General features: G+C 37.5%; 1 protein-coding gene across 2 annotated transcripts in view; it reads right to left on the reverse strand.

Moving 5' to 3' along the window:
• DCLK1 (doublecortin like kinase 1) overlaps positions 1-23,461 on the reverse strand; it is a gene marked incomplete at both ends in the record, with an annotated part of 205,533 nt that overhangs the window by 110,914 nt on the left and 71,158 nt on the right. For both annotated transcript variants that reach the window (XM_081327265.1, XM_081327266.1), the window contains one exon: positions 17,416-17,515. In XM_081327265.1, the coding sequence (XP_081183391.1) occupies positions 17,416-17,515 (100 nt within the window). The remainder of the gene's footprint in view (positions 1-17,415; positions 17,516-23,461) is intronic.

Genomic DNA, 23,461 nt, shown 5'->3' on the forward strand with positions numbered 1-23,461 from the left:
GTTAGCTAAATATAAAAGGGTGGAAATTTGAAATCTGCTACAGTTAAGTAGTTTGTATTGACAAATGTTTACAATTTGTGATGGGACATGAAATTACTGACCCACTAATTTTTCTTTATATCAGTCATTGAAAGGAAAGGAAAGGGAAAGAAACAAAAGCAATCCCTACTATGTAAAAATAATTTATATTTAAATTTTAAATTTAATAATTTAAAAAGTGAAAAGCAATGATAATTTGTTTTTAATTTTAATGAAGGAAAGCTTTTGCTGAATAATTTCCAGAAGACATAATTCTTTTAAATCATTTCTTTATCTGGATTCTTATACTTGGTGAAAAAGAAATTCCAGCCAAAAACTTTCCAAAATTTGTGAGAAGCTTTACTGTGTTCTGTAGCTCCATCTAATCAATGAGTAAAAAGATAGAAGAGTGCTATGTCAGATGCTATTTCAGATATTCATTTTAATTACTTCACACCATAACTATGTCAAAATTTGCTGCAATGCAGGAGAAAATTGAGGAAAGAAACAAAGCAATAAAACAGACTGTGCTAATACATCTGTTTCCAGATGAGAGTCATTCAATTCAGCACATAATAAAAGTAGAGAAAGGCCTCCCCTGCAAACGATTTGAAAAAATCCCAGGGATAAAGGCTAGTTGAAATAAACACCAGTCCCACAAAAAATCTGTATTATGAATGCAAATAACTTGACATATCTTCATTATACTGAGAGTGTTTAAATCCAAAATGCATACAGTAAATGAACTGCACAAACAGTGATGTATGGAAGAGAGGAACCTGCCAAATGAACAAAATTCAAGCCTCCTACTTCAACACCCAACCTCTCTCTGTTGGATGAAAATCTGCAGCCAAAGAGTAAATTAATCTTCTAATTCCATAAGGTTGCAATCTTACAAGGATACTATCATCTTACAATCAATCAGAACAGCCACAGCAGTGAAGAAAATAGCGCAGGTGGTTAAGCTTTTGATTTCCTTTTGTTGTGAAGATCCATGTCTTCATTTTAATGAAAAGATTTCCCTTTGCCATCATCTTTGCAGTAAGGCAAAAATAATTTCATACTTAATACAGGATCTTGGAGAGCAACTAGAAATATATCCGAGTTTCATCACATCACACAAAATTGTCACTTATTTCTAGCTTTGCAGATTTTTCTAAAAATTCAAAACTCATGTATATCAGAAATTTGTTTCACTTTAAATATTCAGCAGTAATCCTTTAAATTTCACAAAGTCCGAAAGCCAGGCTGTCTGCCTGCCTGCCTTCCTTTTTCTAAAATATTTTATAGCAAGGGGCTGGCTGTCATTGACATAATAAAGGATATTTCTTTTTTTATCGTATTCTAAAATTATACACACACACACACACACACATATATATATACACATACATATATATACATATATATACATATATATATATATATATATATATATATATATATATATATATATATACATACATACATATATATATGATTACTGTAGCCATCTGCACATATTCAATGCATTCCTTTTAAAAAAAATTGGAAATGGTTTTGACACTTCCTACTACAGGTAGTCTTCACTTAATGAACATAACTGGAGCAAAGCAATTCCATTGCTAAGGGACACAGATGTTAACCGAGACATCATGCAAGCATGACTTGTGATTTCCCTACTGGCTTCTCCATGAACTCTGCCTATTGGAAGCTGGCTGTAAAGTGCACAAATGGCAATCCTGATACTGAGAGAATGCTATGATGGTCGTAAGTGTGACAATCGGGCATAAAGTTCCTTTTTCAGCACCATCATCATGACTTCAAATTGTCACTAAACAGTGCAGTTGTTAAGACAGTCCTTGTTTGGTGACAATTGGGACCAGTAACTTGGTTGTTAAGCAAAGTGGTCACTAAGTGAAACTGCAACTGTGCTTATAATCTGACTTTAGTTTTTCTTTGCTTTACAGGCCTGAGAATATTAAGAATGTGAAGATTGGCTGAATGGTTACTTTTCCATCACTGTTATACCTGAGAACAGTTGCTAAATGAGGTGGTCACTAAACAAGAACTATCTGCATCTTTGTAATTCAACTTCCATAATCAGGTAGGATTGCAAGCTAAAGTTTTAGCCATACAGGTGAAACTCAAAAAATTAGAATATCGTGCAAAAGTTCATTTATTTCAGTAATGCAAGTTAAAAGGGGAAAGTAATATATGAGATAGACCACAGGTCCTCTGCCATGTGCAGTCCAAAAAAAAAAGTGGGACTAAAAAAGTCCAAACAATCAATTCAAATATGCAGGGTAGGTGCATATCTTGCCTTGGCTCCACTCTTCAGTCAAACCCTGTTCTGCGCATGCGCGCATGTACGCACATGTGCACACATTTTTTGCGGCTCCCAGTTTTTCCTTTTGTGAGGGAACCGGTTCTGAGTGGCTCTTTCACTGTTTCAGGTTGCTGACCCCTGAGATAGACGCATTACATCCAAAGCAAGATAGTTCAAGCCGTGATTTGTCATAATTGTGATGATTATGGCGTACAGCTCATGAAAACCCCAAATCCACAATCTCAGAAAATTAGAATATTACATGCAATCAATAAAACAAGGAGTGTACATAGAACAATATCGGACCTCTGAAAAGTATAAGCATGCATATGTACTCAGTACTTGGTTTGAGCCCCTTTTGCAGCAATTACTGCCTCAATGCGGCGTGGCATGGAAGCTATCAGCCTGTGGCACTGCTGAGGTATTATGGAAGACCAAGATGCTTCAATAGCGGCCTTCAGCTCTTCTGCATTGTTCGGTCTCATGCAGTGGCGTAGCGTGGGGGGTGCAGGGGGGGCGGGCCGCACCGGGCGCAACATCTGGGGGGGGCGCGCTCGCACTGAGCTGCTCAGGGAGCCCCAAGGGCTGCACAGAGTCGGCTTGGCTCCGCTCTCGAGCTGCTCTTTCTTGCAAAGCGAAACGAGTCCGGCAGGTGAGATGGGCGGCCACATAAACTGAATAAAATAAATAGAAGCGCCCAACTCTCCGCCCAGGCTCAGGCCAACCGCAAGCGCCCCGCAGGCGCCCCGGCAGGCTTGGCCGAGCGAAGACGGACCCGCCGGCCGGCTGGCCTAGCTTCGTGCGCATGCGTGGCTTTATTTAGCGGGGCTCACGTGCGAGCTTGAATGCAGCGTCTCTTGCAGGTCGGAGCCCCGCCCAGCTGCCCTCGAGAGGGACCCGGAAGCATCCCGCATGCGCGCGACTCTTCTTGGAAAGTCTACGCCGCTGCGGGGCGCATCTTTTCGGCAGTGCCATGACATCACCGGGTTAGGGGGCGCAAATTGCCCCGGGTGCTGACAACCCACGCTACGCCACTGGTCTCATGTCTCTCATCTTTCTCTTGGCAATGACCCATAGATTCTCTATGGGGTTCAGGTCAGGCGAGTTTGCTTGCCAATCAAGCACACAATCAAGTAATCCCACGGTCATTGAACCAGGTTTTGGTGCTTTTGGCAGTGTGGGCAGGTGCCAAGTCCTGCTGGAAAATGAAGTCAGCATCCCCATAAAGCTCATCTGTGGAAGGAAGCATGAAGTGCTCCAAAATCTCCTGGTAGACGGCTGTGTTGACCCTGGACTTAATGAAGCACAGTGGACCAACACCAGCAGATGACATGGCTCCCCAAATCAACACAGACTGTGGAAACTTCACACTGGACTTCAAGCATCTTGCAGTGTGTGCCTCTCCATTCTTCCTCCAGACTCTGGGTCCTTGGTTTCCAAATGAGATGCAAAAGTTGCTCTCATCAGAAAAGAGGACTTTGGACCACTGAGCAACAGACCAGGTCTGTTTTTCTTTAGCCCAGGTAAGACGCTTCTGACGTTGTTTGTTGTTCAGGAGCAGCTTGACAAGAGGAATACGACATTTGAAGCCCATGTCCAGGATCCGTCTGTGTGTGGTGGCTCTTGATGCACTGAGTCCAGCCTTAGTCCACTCCTTGTGAAAGTCCCCAACACTTTTGAATGGCCTTTTCCTGACAATCCTCTCCAGGCTGCGGTCATCCCTGCTGCTTGTGCACCTTTTTCTTCCACACTTTTCCCTTCCACACACCTTTCTATTTAATGTGCTTTGATACAGCACTTTGGGAACATCCAACTTCTTTTGCAATTACCTTTTGAGGCTTTCCCTCCTTATGGAGGGTGTCAATGATGGTTTTCTGCACAACTGTCAGGTCAGCAGTCTTCCCCATGATTCCTACTGAACCAGACTGAGAGACCATTTAAAGGCTCAGGAACCCTTTGCAGGTTTTATGGCTTAACTAGCTGATTAGAGTGGGAAACTTTGAGCCTAGAATATTGCACCTTTTCACAATATTCTAATTTTCTGAGATTGTGGATTTGGGGTTTTCATGAGTTGTAAGCCATAATCATCACAATTATGACAAATCATGGCTTGAACTATCTTGATTTGCATATAATGAGTCTATCTCATACATTAGTTTCCCCTTTTAAGTTGCATTACTGAAATAAATGAACTTTTGCACAATATTCTAATTTTTTGAGTTTCACCTGTACAACTTGTCTAATTAATGAAACTGCTTTCAGAAGAGGTAGAATCATACAATAGCAGCAAATATATGTATTTCTAGTTGCATTAAATGGAATGGATACAGTTAATCAATAAATTCTGATTAACAAGGGTCTTTTTTCTTGCAGAATAACCTCAATAAATTATTAAATTATTGTCCTTTTTTTATTTGCAGAATTGCCATTCTACCTGGAGAATGCTCTACACACACACACACACACACACACACACACACACTTCCCTGTTCAGTAATTTTAAAGAAAGGAGAAATTCTCCATGGGAATAATCTTTTGAGCAACCTATGCTTCAGTGTGCTTTAATTTGAATTTATTCTTTAAAAAAGGCTTCTCAAATCTATTGCATGTGTTATGTTACAACATTCTGGGAGTTCTAGTTCTGACATATCTGCAAGGCACCATATAGGATAAAGAAAAGAAGAAATAGGGGTGACATGATAGCAGTATTCCAGTATTTGAGAAGCTGCCACAAAGAAGAGGGGGTCAAACAATGGTTGGAAAGTGATCAAAGAGAGAAGCAACCTGGAATTAAGGAGAAAGTTCCTAACAGTGAGGACAATTAACCGGTGGAACAGCTTGCCTTCAGAAGCCGTGGATGCTCTATCACTGGAATTTTTTAAGAAGAGACTGGACAGTGACTTCTCTGAGATGGTATAGGTTCTCTTGCTTGAGCTGGGGGCTAGACTAGAAGACCGCTAAGGTCTCTTCCAGATTCTATTATTCTATTCTATTCTATTCTATTCTATTCTATTCTATTCTATTCTATTCTATTCTATTCTATTCTATTCTATTCTATTCTATTCTATTCTATTCTATTTATTCATAGACATCAAACTTATCACATCCTTATAGCAATGGAATTCCCTTTACAGTGAATAGTAGCCATTCACATTACCGATTAGTTTAGAAAATGGGAATAAATATTCATTGCATGCATGATTCCAAGCACGATTCCAGTATCTGATTCATTTGCCAATTTGATCACATCCATGTTGTCAAAGGAAGAGTCAGCTCTGAGTAACATTTTTTGTAAAAACAAACCCTCCACCCTTTCTGTGCATATGTGAACATCATTCACTGCCAATTACCTTGCATAAAAAGTGATACCAGTATCCTAATGTCCGTCTCAAGACTGTGCACCAGAACGTTAGCATTTTGCAATTGGTGATGTAGTCTGGTTTTCTTTGGCCAGAGAAATGTGGTAAATATTAAGCACAGTTTCTTAAAAGGCACCAGAACTGGCCTAAGGTGAGGACCAGGGATTTGCAAACAAAAATGTTCTCAAAATTTATTTATTTATTTGGATTTATATACCGCCCCTCTCCAAAGGGACTCACATCACATCCCCAGGATGTGATGAAAAAGATATTTTGGAGGTGGGGGGAGTTAAATATCAAACTGCATGAATTTAGGGGACAGCTTAAAACATGGGTGTCAAACTCGCCACGTCATGTGACGTGTCATGACATATTGCAACTCTTTTTGCATTGCCGGTAATGGGATGGGCACGGCTCCGGTATGATGAAACCGGCCCGCGGGCCAGTTGTAGCATTAGCAACTCTTCCTTAGATTTTGTATTATGTCATGTTCGTCCTCTTTGCCTCCCCTTGTGTTAACTATTGGGACCATGATGTCATGAATATTGCAGGTAGGATAAGACCCTATAATGGCATCAAGAGAGAAAATATGAGGAAATACTTCAACAAAAAATATGGCTCCATTGTTACTTGCTTACTATCGAACAATATAGTACAGAAAATATTTTGAAGAGGCTTTTTTAGGAATTGCTTTTTAAATGGCTATTTTAAAAAATATTTCTTTGCTGTTTTTTTTATTTTGAACAAAGGAAGCAAATGTAGGCTAAACTGCACAGCAGTGCTCCCTAAACTCAGCGAGCCTGTGTGTTCAATTTCTCTTTAATTTAATTAGCATTTGCATCTATTTTGGTAATATTTGTTTAGAAAGCGTCACAACACCTTGATTAAAAGTTAGAATGCATCAGACGAGTGCATTAATTTGAATAAAAGAAACAATTACATAGAGCTGCATTTTCTAGTTGTGGGATTCATATTGCAAGTTGACTTAATACTAAAAGATACTGGATTCTGACAACTGTGCAGCCAAAATCAGAATTGATTTTTAATCATTTATGACATATATTAAGTTCAAAAACAGTACTAAATCAGTTTGGCTTCTTAGCATAACTTTGCACAGCATGGCCAAACACGTTTTTAGAAATAATCTATTCTGTCCAGGTATTGTCTTTTAATTGACCTTTATCTAAATTGTTCACAGATTTCAACCCTCACCTCCATGCACTGGTTTGTTGAGACTGAGATGATAATTAGAACTGTGGCATTCTTAACTGTTAGCCCATGTGCCTGCAAGGGATTGTTCATATATTTCATTTTTCTCTTAATTAATGTGCTGGCATGTAAAAAAATAATTTAAAGTAAACAGAGGCCTGTTTTACGTACATGCAGTGTCACTTGTCTACACTGAATTCTCTTGAATTACACAATAAAAGAAGTAATTTATATTCACAATTTGAACTGCTGACCTACTGAAAATTTCCACAACCCTAGTAATTTACCCATTAAAAACCAATGTAAAATATAGTTTACAAGGATCTATAATTATTTTGGGATTTTAAAAATCCAAATTGCATGAAATGGGGCATGAAGTGATAATAAGAACATAGTCCAGAGGAAAAGCTCTCTTTTGAAACCAGTTTTTGCGAAATTCAGAGTTTTATTAATGGGACATTTCCTTTCAATTCAAATATTCAAGCCCTGGTCATCTCATGTCTGAATTAATGTGCTCTACACAGGGCTACCTTGAGGAGAATTCAGAAGCCACAACTGGTGCAGAGTGCAATGGTGCAAGCAGTTTTGGGGGGCATTAGAATGACCTATATTACACTGCTCTTCTGGGAGGTGCACTAGCTGCCAGTTTGCTTCCAGGTGACAAAGGTGTTGACTATCACCCTTAAAGCCCTACATGCCATGAGTCCAGGCTATTTGAAGAACCATCTTATCCCAATGGAATTGGCCTGCTCCACCTGTGCCGGCAGAGAAATTATGCTGAGGATCTCATCAGTCAAGGAATTCCAGCTGGTAGGGTCCAGGAGGAGAGCCTTCTCTGTCATGGCCCCATCCAATTGGAGCATCTTGTCCCATGAGGTAAGATTGACTCCTACCCTCCTGACATTTTGCAAAAGCCTGAAGACCTGGCTCTGCCAGTTGGCTTGGGGCCCAAATGGGGGAGAATCACACTTCAGGGATTTGATGACCCATTAGCAGATCCCACCTTCCTTGTACATTCTGTTCCTATCCTCCTCATCTTTTATTTAATAAAATAAAATTTAATAAAATAAAATAACTATGATTTAGGATTAAGAGTTACTGATGAATGAGAAGTAATTTTAAACTGTCAAATCTAATCCTCTGCATATTGCAGGATTAAATGAAAACTTCCTAATCAATAGGTATCCAGCCTTTGTTTGAAGGCATGGAGCAAAGAATACACTATCTCTTTAGATTATAGATTAATCTATTTCTGTTGCTAGGAATACCTTCCTAGCATTTAATTCTGGATCCTGTAATATAAGATACTTACTGGGTATCTGTATTCCAAGGTGTTAGAAAATCTGTTTTTCTGTATGATATTTCAGATATTTGAAAGTGATCCACCTACAATCATCTTGGAGTACAGGCAATTTTCATTTTACAACCACAATTTGTACCAGCAATTCAATTGTTAAATGAAGCAGTCTCTAAGGGAAACCATGACTATGTTTATTATCTTATTTCATCTTTCTCTTGCCTTACAGATAGGCAAAGGTCATAAATGTAAGGATTGGTTGCAAAGTTACATTTTCATCAAAGAATTGCTAAACGAGGCAATTGATAAACAAGTATATGTGGTTCCTTACTTATTTTAGGATTTAGTTTCTAATATGCAGATCATTCTTGTTGCCCTTATCCAAGTTTCTTCAAACAATTTTTGGTTGATCAGAGGGATATGTACCCTTTTTTTATACTGTACTTAAGCTAGTATTTCTTGAGTTTATACAACTGTTCAGTAATATGTATTTTGATATTCCACAACACACTATGGAAAATCAGTAGTGTGGTTTATTCAATAAAGTAGAATTAAACTATTTAGCATAACACATAAAGCTGATATTGTGCCAACAATAACAACAATATGGCCACCACACTTTGTCATAAAATTATTGAACAGTATGATAAACAGTGATGGGGAAAATGCCCTGGGATATTCAAAAAGGCTATACTGCTTGACATACTCTATTTAAAGCTGGTTTGTGGTTTTTATTGTTGAACTTGATTTTTTTCTTATTGCGGTCCTCTCAGAAATTCAGGCTGCTTTCTGAACATCATGTTTTCCTGATATGCTTCCCAGCTCATGAAATTAAGCACTTTCCTTATTAGATAATAACTGGGTAGCCAAAGATGACTCATCTTGGCAAAAGGTCAACAGAAAAACAGATCTGACATCTCAAATGCCATTTCAAATCTAAATTGAATACAACAAAACAAAATAAAGAATCAACTTCATTATAATATGGAACTTATGTATTAAGTTTGTAATATGAGGTTTAAATGCAGTCATGCCTTGAAAGTTACTCCCAGAATTATAATGTTTCCATCAGCTCTTGTACACCATAAATATCTTTTTAAAATTTCATTTATACTATTACAAATAGAAGAATGTAGCAGACACAGTTCTCTCAGGAAGAAGATGAGATCATATAAGGATAATCATCCAAGTAACAAAAATATAAAGCAAGTGCCAATTGTACAAGGGCCAATAGCATCTTATGTGGCAATCTTTCCAATTCACTTTGTTTTAGGGAAAGCATCAATCTTACAACTACCTGCTTCTCACAAAATGTCAAAATGTGAACTGGGTAGCAATATAATCCTTGACAAAATGTTTGAGTAAGTAGAAAAAAATACCTTCAGGATGACCTTTTCCATAGAATTTGAATGAATAGAATATTAGTGAAAGAAAGTAAGCACAATATGCTCTATGCATTAAAGACAATAACTTATATGGTACCTTGCATCTCTCTACTTACATTTTTGTACCCCTTCTGTACTTAAAACCTCAAGACTGCACTGTAAAAATGTGATGGCCTAACCATACTTTAATGGTGTAATCCAGACATGTCAAACACAAGGCCCGGGGGCCAGATCCGTCCCACGAAGTGGTTTCATGTGGCCCCCGAAGCCATCCTGGAAACAGTGAGGGAACGGTCCCCACTGCCTTGGCCCTGGCCCAGAGACCCTCCTTCTGCCAGAGACCCCCAGATCTGTCCCACTCCTGCCCAGGCCCCCCATGATGCCAATGTTGTAGAGCTGGCCATGCCCCCCGAGGGCAACCATGATGCTGATGTGGCCCTCAGTGAAATTGAGTTTGACACCCCTGGTGTAATCAGAGTCATCCCCGCCATTTTTCAAAAGGTGCAGAGTAGAGACATCAAGCCTCCATGAGGCTCAAAGGAATTATTTTACACCTTAAACCCCTTATCAATAGGGATTAGAACTGAAAAGGAATTTCCCCATCTAGAATTTGTACACATTGTACAATCCTACATGTTAAATGTTAAATTTAATTGACCATTTTTCCTACTTTTTATACATGATTTTTTTCTTTTTCTTTGTTAGAGTTGAATGTATGTTTTTGTTTTGTTTCATTTTGTTTGTTTTACTATTCTGTATTTCATTCTCTATGATAAAATAATAAATTATAAAAAAAGAATTTGTACACATTTATGGTAGCATATAAAGGTAACCCATAAATAAATGGAATTAAAAATTGGAAATACAATTTTAAATTGTAAAGACTAAAAATAGTTTGCTGACCATAATTGAAAGAGTATAGGGAAATAAGAATGTTGTACTCAAAGTTACAGTTTATTGTATCTTTTGTCTATTAGCATCCAAAAAGATAGTTAATGCAGTAGGATCATAAATGAAATAGACATATAATAGACATACAATAGATACATAAACAACATTTTTTTAGTTTGATTTTCAAAACTGGTATTAACCCATCAAAGTAGGCCAGGCCAAGAAGCAAACGTGGCGGGATTGTGGAAATGCTCTTTATTGTAGTAAGACAGAACTTTGAAAGAAGTTCAAGTCTATATAGTCAAGTGATCTAATTGTGGTCCTTGGCCATGTATTTATGATGGTTATAGCATTCCCAGGTTGTTATTGACATTGACATCCCAGCCAGTTTCTGACTAGTAAAGTCAAAGAGCAAAGCCAGATTCACTTAATGACTATGTGATACATTGAACAAGTGATTTACTTAACAATCATAGCAAAAAAGGTTGTTAAATCAGGCACAACTCACTTAATAGTCACTTTGCTTAGCAGCAGAAATTCTGGTCCCAATTGTGGTTGTTAAATGAAGGACTACCTGTACTGAACAATTAAAGTGGGGTTTTTCTCCCCAGCCTCTTCACTTTCTCAAGACTGACTAATCTTTTGTCAAAGCACACGGCTTAATGGTTTACTCACATCTTTCCAGGGTCAGTTCTACAGGCCTCTACACTAGTTTTCTTAAGTTCTTGTTCTTACAGCCTGTAGTGCTTTGATTGGTGATAATGTTTCAAAGGCAGTGTCCCATTCAATAAGTTTTTGATTAGCTTTGAAAAACACTTTAATTTTAAATGGGCCATAGCAGTACCTTTAATCAGTTAATTAGCACACCTATGTTTTTAGATGGCAGCTATAATTGTTTCAATACAGAATGGGATGGATCACCTTTCTTCCCTACCAATTGAGAAAAACAGGAGAGTCATGGAGGATAAGAAAGGAGAATAAAACAGCAGCAATGGAGGACTTTTAGGGCTCCATTTACTCTTTCTTATTGTGACTATCACCTATTCATGAACTCCTGCATGATCAACATTTAGGCAAAAGACTCTTCAACCAATTCCTTGTGATAGCAAATATCAAGAATCTAAGCTTTAGGCCACTGGGCGTTTTAATTACTGAGAAAAAACTAGGTGCAGTCTCTAAGAAATGATCTTCAGAAGTTTCTATTGTATGGCTGGTATTGCATCCAACCCAAAAGAAGAAAGTTTATAGCAGTAGCAATAGCAATAGCAATTAGATTTATATATCGCTTCACAGTGCTTTACAGCCCTCTTTAAGTGGTTTATAGAGTCAGCATATTGCCCCCAACAATCTGGGTCCTCATTTTACTGTCTTCGGAAAGATGGAAGGCTGAGTCAACCTTGGATCGAACTGCTGGCAGTCAGCAGAATTAGCCTGCAATACTTCATTCTAATCACTGTGCCACCCCATATTTAGGACCAGTTTGATTTCCAGCTTGGCAATGCTGGAAATCTATGTTTTTATTTATCGTTTTGAATATAAAGGTAAAAGCAGATGTTGAAAATTTGCTGTGCTGAATGTTGCTATTAGTGCCGCGTAGTATAATTATTCTTCTGAAATAGAAATGCAATTCAAGCTGGCTAGGCATTCCATGAATTCATCCCATCTGAAAGGCATCAGTTTGGGAAAGAGTTGCCAACAGCACTTCACAATTTATTATTTAAATGCCCTTCAGGATATTCAGGAAGCAGAGCCACGTTTCACAGGACAACACTCTGGGTATATTAGTGTATCTCTCAGGAAAATAAACGTTGAATTCTCCTAACTCTATATCTCTATCCTAGTCTCCAAGTAGCTTCTAGCTGTGTAGATTTTTATTCATTTTATTTTAGGTTATTAATCAATTTCAGTATTAATAGGTTTTGAAACAGTTTTCCAGTAAGGCTTTTGTGAGTCCTCTCAGCTGCTGTATTGTACTTTGTTTTCAAAAGATTTTCCACTATTTAAAAAGCAGTTAATGAATATTAAGAAGAAATATATTATCCTCAAATGCCTCCAGGAAAGTTTTGCACTTTCTAAAAGTGAATGAATTATGGATTTTGAATAAGTTTTCTGTCAAAAAGATACTTTCATTAAAGAAAAAATGGATTTTGAATAATTAAATTATTGTCAAAAAGATATTGCCATTATAGAAAAATGTGTGGACATTTTTGAAGAAAAATCTGTCCTCACACAGAGGTTTCGAACATATATTGTCAGTCTAAGCAAGAAAGATAGGGTATCATTTGTTGTTTAACTTAACAACAAAAACTCATTCAGCCTTAATTTTAATTCATTTAATGATAAGACTTCCATTGTCTTCTTTTCAAACTGAAGAACAAAGACAGATCTGAGACTTCAGATGCAGTGAAGAATAAAATGGAAGTTCGGTAAATGCAATCAAAGAACGATATTCCCATGTGTAATTTGTTTGGGCTCTGGTTTCTCCAGAGAAATTGGGAAGATTTTAGTCATAGGAAATAAGATAACAACAAATATGAATGATTAAGCATAGAGTCATGGGACAATCTAATTCTGTTAGAGCATGTACTTTCCATGCAAAAAGTGTAGACTCCAATTGCCAACTTCTCTAGAAAGGACCAGAAAAACTCTTCATCTGAGACTATTAAAAAAACATTGTCAGACAATACACTACAAAATGGATTGATTTCACCTAGCTTCACTGTGCTGTAAAATTGAAGTGTTGGCAACAAATTCCCAGAAATTTGTACATAAATGATGTGTTGTTGCAAAAATACATATACCGTACCTCTTCAATGTATCAACAAAGGGAAATTCTAGTACCTGAATTGAAGTAATAAGAGGGAAGGAGCCTCTTTCTTCTGATGACAGGATTGACAAAGGATTTATCTCACAGGTCAAGTAAACTCAAAACGTAAAGGTTACAGCATTAGAAAAGAAATAAATAGATGAAACGATACATCACATGAAACTGGATATACAGTTAAGGGTTGCTTCATCAAAAGGCAAAGATTCTTTCTCTTGTTGCTTATCAATTTGTGTTTATTAAGCCCCATCAAACCACTCTAGAAAAGGGCTTTGGTCACATCAACACAGCAACAATAGCCAAAGCAACGATAAGCAAAACATAATCTAAGCCCAAAACAAGAAGGTATATATAAAAGTCTCAAACAACCTCCTAAATCACATAAGAAGTGGTAAAATATAATCAAACTTGCAATATTCTGTTATTGTAGTCTGTCTTAATAAAAGTAGTTTTAAATTTCTATGAAGTTTATTCCTGCTCTGGTCTACATCAGGGGCTGAAATGGGCCCATCCCACTGGGGTGTCCTTTTTGCAATGATGCTTATGATGAGAGAACAGCCCATTCAGGATGCCTTCTTGGAAGATGAAAAGCTTCTTGATCCTGGCTGAGTTGCTTTGGGTGGTGAACTAAAACAGGGTTAGGGTGGTGGCAAGAGTTTTTGGTGTGGATGCAAAAGCCATTAAATAAAAGCTTTGGTGAATGGGATTAATCCATTGCAGGCAGGCTAATGAAGGCTCCCCATATCCAGGCAGAGCACAACTGAGTACAACCCCCTCAAATTTGTTTGCAATTCTCCAGGAAAATCATATTCCCAGTTTGAGATATGCTGGACTAGTAAAAATAGCATGGGACGACAGTGCAAGCTAATCAGCTGAACGCCTGTCAGTCTCTTAGTTACAAAATAAAAAAAAATCTTCTTACACTAGAATAACTCCTTACATTACAGTCCCATCTTAGAGCTGAGATATATCTGGATACCATCTTTGGAAAAAATAAAATAAGGCGAGTCAAGGTTCTGGCTTCACTTCTCTTTTCTAAGCAGAATCCATTCTTGAATCAAAGGGTTAAGTTACATTAAGGCATGACCTTCACGGGTACCCTGGGAAAATCCTTTTGTTGCTATATAATCATTAAAAAAATTAAAAGCTACCCAAGTAGATCCCAATCTTCTTATTCTCTACAAGCCACTGCCCTTGGCATGCCTTTATATTGAAAGAAAAGAAAAACCACTTCAGAGTCCCATACAGTGACTCATGTAATGGCTCATTTGCCAGATCTTGTTATAGAAAGATAATGCACTAATTAATCATGTTGTATTTGGTACAGATTGCAGGTTTCTGACATCTGAGAACTGACTCCCTTGTTAAAATCAGCAATAATGTAGGAGATTTTTCATATGCCTAATGATGGTTTTGTACCAAGAAGGTTCCTTCCCCTGATGCAGGGTGGTGAACAAACCAGCTTCCAGAGCACAGTCAAAAAACTATTTAACCAGTGTTCCATAAATCACCACAGATGGATCTTATTTCTCCTTCCTCTCTGCTTCAGTAATCAAGGTTGGAAAAGACTGGTGGTTAAATATGACACTTCTGATGTATTACATTTTGAAAAAGAAATAAGATTTTCCTGGCACCGTGTCAGCTGCCAGTCAGAGTGTACCAAGAAATGTTGGCACCAGGGAAACTCGGCTCAAGATAGCAAATTAAGATGACATGAGATATTCCAATATTTCTGTCTCAGAATAATCAGGTACTATTCATCTATTTTAATAACAGTACGGATTTCTTTGGTTTTTGTACAGTAATTTGGTGTAAAGGTTATGTGTATGTTATACAGATGTGACAGTTATGGATCTCCAACTAGGCTGCCTTTAATAATATAAACAAATGCACATAGAAGGATGTAATATTAGCAAAGCTTGATCAAACAATATTGCCCAACATCCTACTTTCACAATGGCTGATATCCCTATGATTTATTCTACCCACTAGAGACATCTAATCACTTATATTGAAGTCACAATAGAGCAATCATCCCCTACTATCATTATTAAACAGTTTTATTAAATAGTTTTGTCTTAATTTTTTTTAGCTATCATAAAGAACCTGGTACCATTTTTGATTTGCTGAAATTTCAAGTCTCTGAATTGAACTCTTCCCCCAACAAAGTAATTCCAGTAGCTATCTTAATAGGTAGATGTTAGTCCACATATCTGAAAGATGTCTAGGCTAGAAAAAACCTGTTTGTACTTTTGAACCAAAAATCTTGGGATCAGTCCTATGACTCTGTTCTGACACAATCTTTCTGGTTTCATTTAATTAATGCCTATTTGTAAGGACTTTGAAGGTAACATGGGAGGATTGTGGTACTCTTAATAAGGCTTAATTTAATTCTCTTGTCCCAAAGTGTTGTCATTCCAACAGAAAAGAATATATGTAGCTCAGGATTCAGTGGTGGAGTTCTTGGCACGCTCTGAGCTTAGCTGTTTGCTTGATGGGTGGCTACATCAATTTAAGCAAAAAAAATAAATTTAATCATAAATACATAAATTAAGCAACTAGGTAATATAATCAGCACCAGTGAGTGTAGGGTCTGCTGCTTGTTTATACATAGTAGCTTGCTAGACTAGAACACATCCTCTCCAGCAGCCAATCCTCTGATAAACAGGCATCAACAGCAGATAAACAATTGTACAGGAAACAATGCTCTAATCAAGGAACCACCAAGGAGAAAACTTCACCCCCATCATAGCTGGCAGAACAAGCTACTCCATATAAAGAGACAGCAAATCCATTCATTCACATTGATGATATTACCTACTTGGGTAATAAAACATCTGGTCCACAATGGAACTGCATCTACATGGAAGGAAGTGTGTAGTGAGGTGCCCCAGGGCTCTGTTCTGGGCCCAGTGCTCTTCAACATCTTCATCAACGATTTGGATGAGGGGATAGATGGGGAACTCATCAAATTTGCAGACGACACCAAGCTGGCAGGAATAGCCAATACTCCAGAAGATAGGCTTAAGATACAGGGGGATCTGGACAGACTCGAACACTGGGCACTATCTAACAAAATGAAATTCAATGGTGAAAAATATAAGGTTCCACATTTAGGCAGGAAAAATCAAATGCACAGGTATAGTATAGGTGGTACCTTGCTCAATAGTAGTAACTGTGAGAGGGATCTCGGAATCCTAGTGGATAATCACTTCAATATGAGCCAGCAGTGTGCTGCAGCTGCCAAAAAAGCCAACACAGTACTAGGCTGCATTAACAGAGGGACAGAATCAAGATCACGTGAAGAACTAATACCACTTTACAATGCCTTGGTAAGGCCACACCTGGAATACTGCATCCAGTTTTGGTCACCACAATGTAAAAAAGATATTGAGACTCTAGAAAGAGTACAGAGAAGAGCAAGAAAGATGATCAGGGGCCTGGAGGCTAAAACATATAAGGAACGATTGCTGGAATTGGGTATGTGTAGTTTAATGAAGAGAAGGGTGAGGGGTGACATGATAGCAATGTTCCAATATCTCAGGGGCTACCACAAAGAAGAGGGAGTCAAGCTATTCTCCAAAGCACCTGAAAGCAGGACAAGAAGCAATGGATGGAAACTAATCAAGGAGAAAAGCAACCTAGAACTAAGGAGAAAGTTCCTGACAGTTAGAACAATTAACCAGTGGAACAACCTGCTTCCAGAAGTGGTGAATGCTCCAACACTGGAAGTATTTAAGAAGAAACTGGACAGCCATTTGTCTGAAATGGTATAGGGTTTCCTGCCCGAGTAGGGGCTTGGACTAGATGACCTCCAAGGTCCCTTCCAACTACTACTTCTTCTTCTTCTTCTTCTTCTTCATTATTATTATTATTATTATTATTATTATTATTATTATTATTATTATTATTATTATCATTATTATTATTATTAATTATTATTATTATTATTATTATTATTATTACTATTATTGCTATTATTACTATTACTATTATTATTATCTCCAAGCGAGCAACCAAGTACAGAGGGCTCGACATCATCGTTCATATGGATATAACTGGGAAATTCAAACATATCATAAAATTACTATCATATATTATAATGAACAAAAATATTTCCTTACCACTTTCATCTAGCAAGAAGTCATCCTGGTAACGAAATTTTTCAGGGCCACATGCAATAAATATGTCATCATCACCAAAAAAATCCTGAAGGCACACCACCTGCAATATGAAAATCATGTAATTATTATTCCAAGATATGCCTTACATAAAATATTACATTAAAATATTTTACTACTGAACATTGCATAAGACCTCCAAAATCTTCTCTATCACCTTTCACCTTGTTTACATTAGAAAAGTCTGAAGCTGAAAGTTTCATCTCTTCATGAAGAAAGCGGCAGGATTCCAAGTAATAAAAAAGAAGGTTTAAGGCAGATTGATTTTGCAAAGATATTTTGCAAAAGTGCAGCAAAGTGCTAGTAATTATCATTTTGTTTCATAAAGAATATATTTTTAAAGTAAAATTAACAAAATGAGAGTTGCTAAGCACCTGCCAAGTCAATCATCCGCTAACTGTAAGATTTTTTTAAAAATAATAATAATAAAAAATCAAAGTCTGGTGGGTGGTTATTACCTACGCTTAACTGCAAGGCCTGTGGGTTCTACCCACAGTTGTATTATAGCATCCAAGTGATCGAAGGAAGAAATTCCTTGTATCCGGTGTTTCCTTTTATACTTGTGAATTGGATATATGAGTAGGAGATGTGTAAGAGAGAGTGTGGGGCATCCTAGTTTGGGACTCTTTCACACATCTTCACAAGCATATAAAGATGAGAAAGTGAAATGGGTTTTTGTCAGCCTTGGCAACTTTAAGATGTCACTTCAACACCCAGAATTCCCCAACCAGCATTGTTATGATTTTTTATCATCATTCACTAGCCTCAGCTCATGCCAATGAGGAGGAAAATGGTGAACAGCAAAAGAAGTCAATGTATCTTTGCAAAAAGTGAAAACAATAAAAAGAAACAAAACTTGAACATACAAGAAATGTACAGGAAATGAAAAAGTTGAGTAGATCACAGTGAGACAAAGAAATTGAACTGTAGAGTTGCTGTGAGGGAAGAAAAAGTTAGAAAAATGAGCTAAAAGTGACAGAATGAAATTGAAGAGCGCAAAATTCTTTAGTTGTGAAGTAAACGTCAAATGCACTAGTAAAAATTAGTGGGTACCTGACTTGGTAACAGTACTTGGAATATTAGATGAACTGCAAAGAAAATATGAGACAGCAATCTCAAAGGTGCTTTTTGGAGGAGGAGGAGGAGGAGGAGGAGGAGGAGGAGGAGGAAAGATGATTTCATTTCTCATTTAAGAAGCTTCATCAGTTCTGATGAAGGGGGATAGAAGGATAGGTTGTAATAGGATGGTGGAGGAGTCATCTGGTCATTAGCACTCTCAGAGAGCTGTTGAGGGGTTACATGTGCCCTCAGGATCACCTGAAACAGGTGCAATTAGTTGTAGGAACTTTAGTTGTGGAACTGCTGCAAGGGCTGCATTGTAAACTGGACTTTTAGAAAAAGAGACGGCCATTGGGTTGACATAGGGGATAAAAGAATCCATCTATGTTAGAACTGAACACCCTCCCTCAAGAGATGGGGAGGAATAAGACACCATCTATTTCCAGTTGTTTTGTCACATAGTCAGCCAGATGTTCAGACTGAATTTGGCATTTTTATCCACCTATCAAATCTTTCCCAAGGACCTGAAACAAGACAGATGTGGATATTTGATGGTGTTAGTGGTATGGTTGCAGAATGTATATTTATGTATATATTTATGTTATTTTAAAAAAATATTTATTCAGTTTTTTGTAGTTGTTAAAATTGTTAGCCATCTTCACTTTAATCTCAGAGCTGGAATACATACATGCATACTTTGCAGACTGTCAATTATATTTTAAAACCTTTGAACATGGAAAGGTTACAGACAGGAATCATTGGCCCTATTAATATATCTTTGCTATTTATTTGCTGACATGATGTTCAGTTCAGCCATACTTTTGTTCTGCAAATCATCCTGCAAAAAGACCATAGTATCCGCTGGATGTTTTCCATATCCAGAATTTGTTCTCTGCAATGTTTGATGTATTTCACCAAAGAAAGTCAGATTTTGTTTTCCACAAAAGGAATTCATGTGAAATAGCTTAAATCTAAACTAAAATATTTTTTTAAAAAACCTAAAGCACTTGTAATCATAACAATTCTTCTAAAGTTGCACCATATGTCCAGAAAGAGATCAGCTGTATATTATCTCTCAAAATTACCAAGGCAGCTGACTGACTCATTCTCTCAAATTAACTAGATCACACATTTCCTCCCTATTGTGTTTGACTCAGTCTTTTATTCACATACCCCACTTCATTTATTTGTTATTACACAAGTGTGTTGCTACAAAAAATGATAAAATACATTTGCTGCAGATAAATCTGTCCTTTCCCTTCTTAATTTTTTGGCCCAAATTGCAAGACAAGGATTTAGGCAAAACCCATGGAATGTATCCACATTTTACATGTAAAAGAAACAACTGCAGAATATATTTTTTTGTGGGGGGAGAAATCTCCATGGTGATATTCACATCATTAAGCTGCAAAAGTTTTTTCAATTAAGCAAAAGTCTTCCTTTTTTAAAGATTGGAACAAATGAGATAGCTTTACAAAGTCGTGCTCTGTAAATGAGTAACAGGCTCCATCTCAGCTGAGAAACCATACAGCAACTACTCTATAGTAGATGTCAATTAAATCCCTGGATCCTAGAAATCACATTGACATTGTTGCTTAGTTTATACAGTAAAGGTAAAGGTAAAGGTTCCCCCGCACATGCGTGCTAGTCGTTTCCGACTCTAGGGGCCGGTGCTCATCTCCGTTTCAAAGCCGAAGAGGAGTACAGTAGTTTATACAGTAACCTCAGTTTAAACTAGATTCCCAGCTAAAACAAGCACGGGCAAAGTATGAAACTGCACAAGAGGTTCCATGCCCAATGCACATGTTGTAATAAAGCATTAGGAGAATAGTGGTTCAGGAGATGCAGCTTTTCACTTGCGTCCTATACTGTACTGGTTCCTTGCTATAAATAATTTCTCAGTTTAATACTGAAATGAATGGCAAAACCATATTTCATGTGGCTGATTGTATTTTTATTCATCTCAACTATTATTTAACATAGTAAATAACCACTCTATTTTGGAAAGGTAATAACAAGTATCATTTCACTTTTTTTTAAAAAAAAAGGTTTAAAGTTGCCAATCACCCTGGAAAAGAGTAGGGCATGATCTAGAAGAATATGGTCATTCCCAGGGCTTTTTTTCTCATAGAACGCTCAGAACGGAGTTCCGGCACCTTTTTTGGATGGAACCTTGTAGGGTAGGCAAGGTGGGTTGTATCACATGTGTGAGTTCCGGCACCTTTTTCTTTTACAAAAAAAGCACTGGTCATTCCTGTTCTGGAAATACAGTTATTTCTACTCCTAAAGTCTCCCTCTCCATTTACAGAACATCATGATAAACCACTTAAACCAAGAATTATTGTACCGTAAATACAATTAGTTTATCACTTGGGGGGGAGGAGCCTGTCTCAAGGAAAGAACAATTTCAGATCCAGCAAGGAATTGCTTAGGAATTCCTCTGATATAGGGGCATAGTAATGGTAATGTTCTTTCTTCTGCAGTACTATAATTTTTATTTCCTATCTTTGTACTGTTATTGACACATATTATTGTAAGATCTTGTATATGTATTAGGCGTGAATCCCAGACCTAATCTACCTGAAAGAAATTCTTCTTATCTCTGGATTTCATTAAGTCACCCCACATAAACAATTTAGCAATCTCCAGCTATGCCTTTAACAATTTAAATGTAAAACGTCAACTAGGACATCACAAATGTGAGTGGCGGCAACACCTCTCTTGTTAACCAGGGCAAAACTGTAGCTTCTGATCCCAAATTATAGGAGTACTGTGTCTTCCATGGTTAGGTTGCTGGGTTGGAGGTTAGCAAACCCACATTCGAGACCCACGTGCTACTAGGTATCTTCACTCCAGCTCCTGCCATGGATGTGAAAGGAGCAATGGGTGATGTCACTGGCCAATCCTTTCAAACCGGAAGCACCTCAACCCTTCCGACAAGTGCAATGCGATCCCAAATTTGCACAAGTGTTTGTACTTTGATTGCTTCCTGACTTATGCTGGAGATGATGAGGACTACAAATAGTTTTAAAAAATGTTTGCAAACAGAATTTAAAATACATGTGCTCAGCCTCAATTACTAAGGCTGCATAACTCCTGGACTTAAGCAAGCATTCCTGCTTCCTTTAACAGTGCTACTGAATTGAAATTATTAATCTGAAACACAATAATGACATTACTTTCACCTGGTCAACCTTGGAACATAAATAGTATTAGACCTGGTTAACATTCGGATGGGATATTTTCAAGGAATTCCTAGGTTATTGGCCAGTGTAGACTAGAAAAAGATTCCAGAAGAAAACAATGGCAAAGTGCTAGATTTCTCCAAAGTAAAACAAATGAACATACTGTATCCATGAAATCACCAGGAATCTAGTTCACATTGAGGGATTCTTGATATGAATGATGTAACTTGTAATGAATTAATGCAGTCTGGCCCCCAGATACCTGTTGGAGTATGCTCCTTGGCATGACAAGTCTAGCCCTTGGCACAAAATTGTGTATGTTAAGAGTTTATCTTGCTTTTCTCCCTGAAAGTTAGATAACGAGTGAAAGAAATAAATCCTGACTTAACAACAGAAAATATATAATAGAATGAAGGGTAAACTATAGACCTATAGTACTGTATACATTGCCATATGTAATTGCTAAATTTTAACTTACTAAGCATTAAAGCATTTTGATGCCATTTATCTAAGAATAATAGCAATATGGGCTATGATTCATCTTTTGATTGCCTCCTGCAGCTGCAGGTATTCCATCAGTGAAGATTCTCAAGCAAGATTGGACAGCCATTTGCCCAGTCTCAGGATTCTTGCCTGGGCAGTGGTTAGATTTGAAGAATTCCAGGTCCTTCCTAGTCCTATGATTCTATCATTCTAAATTGGCTTAAGCTGACTTTTAGAAAACTTCACATTTCAATTGTTTCTCTATGGGAACCCCACTTAATATTTTTTGTAATTCTGGTAGATGTAAAATCTAGTAAAACTTTCCGCTACACATCTGCCTTCAATGATGTTCCACAAAGTGCTTGCAATCAGAATGAGGTCAATAAAAGGGCTGTTACAAAAGTAACAGATTCTGGGTTCTGCCCACAAATGTAGCTTATGCTCTTTGTATTGTTGTTACAGAAACGGCAAATGGTTGTTATAAAACTTTAACAAATAGGACTCCCAATAGTGAGTCATTTGGTTATGTCCTTCACGAAGTTCCTCTGCATTATGGGGAAACTAAAACCAGGCCTGGTGTCTTAAAGAATGCTCACTTTATTGTAATTTAATAGTCAAGCAACTTGGCAATTTATCAACATATGGCTGTGTGGCTGAGATTTCACACACCTAAACAATAAAAGTGGAAGGAAGGACAAAATACCACATTGCTACGGGATAATATTTCAACACAATCTGTTCTGGAATACATTTGCTATAACAGCACACAGCACTACAGTATAGACTGGGCACTGCTAATATTTCTGAATTGGAGATATTAACATTTTCTTCCATTTCCATGTTTTATCCTCTGCCAGATTTACAGATTTAAGAGAAGAACAAGACTGCCATTTCGTGGCCAGACCCCTAAACTGATTAAACCCTGCTATTCAAATCAATATTTCTCCACAAAACGTTAATAAAATTACTTCCTTTCATATAATAGCACATAATAAAATTAAACATGAATATTCACTTTTACATGGGGTCCACCTGTTTCATCACCTAAAACTGACCAGTTTTAAATATGCATTAATCTTACATTCCAAGACATTTATGAATATTTAGAAGAGAGTAAATCTACTCAAGAAGGGACGCGGTGGCTCAGTGGGTTAGGACGCTGAGCTTGTCAATCGGAAGGTTGGCAGTTTGGCGGGTCGAATCCCGAGTGCCGCGTAGCAGAGTGAGCGCCTGTTACTCGTCCCAGCTTCTGCCAACCTAGC

Source organism: Vipera berus (assembly GCF_964194415.1).
Source record: "Vipera berus genome assembly, chromosome: 4".
NCBI lineage: Eukaryota > Metazoa > Chordata > Lepidosauria > Squamata > Viperidae > Vipera > Vipera berus.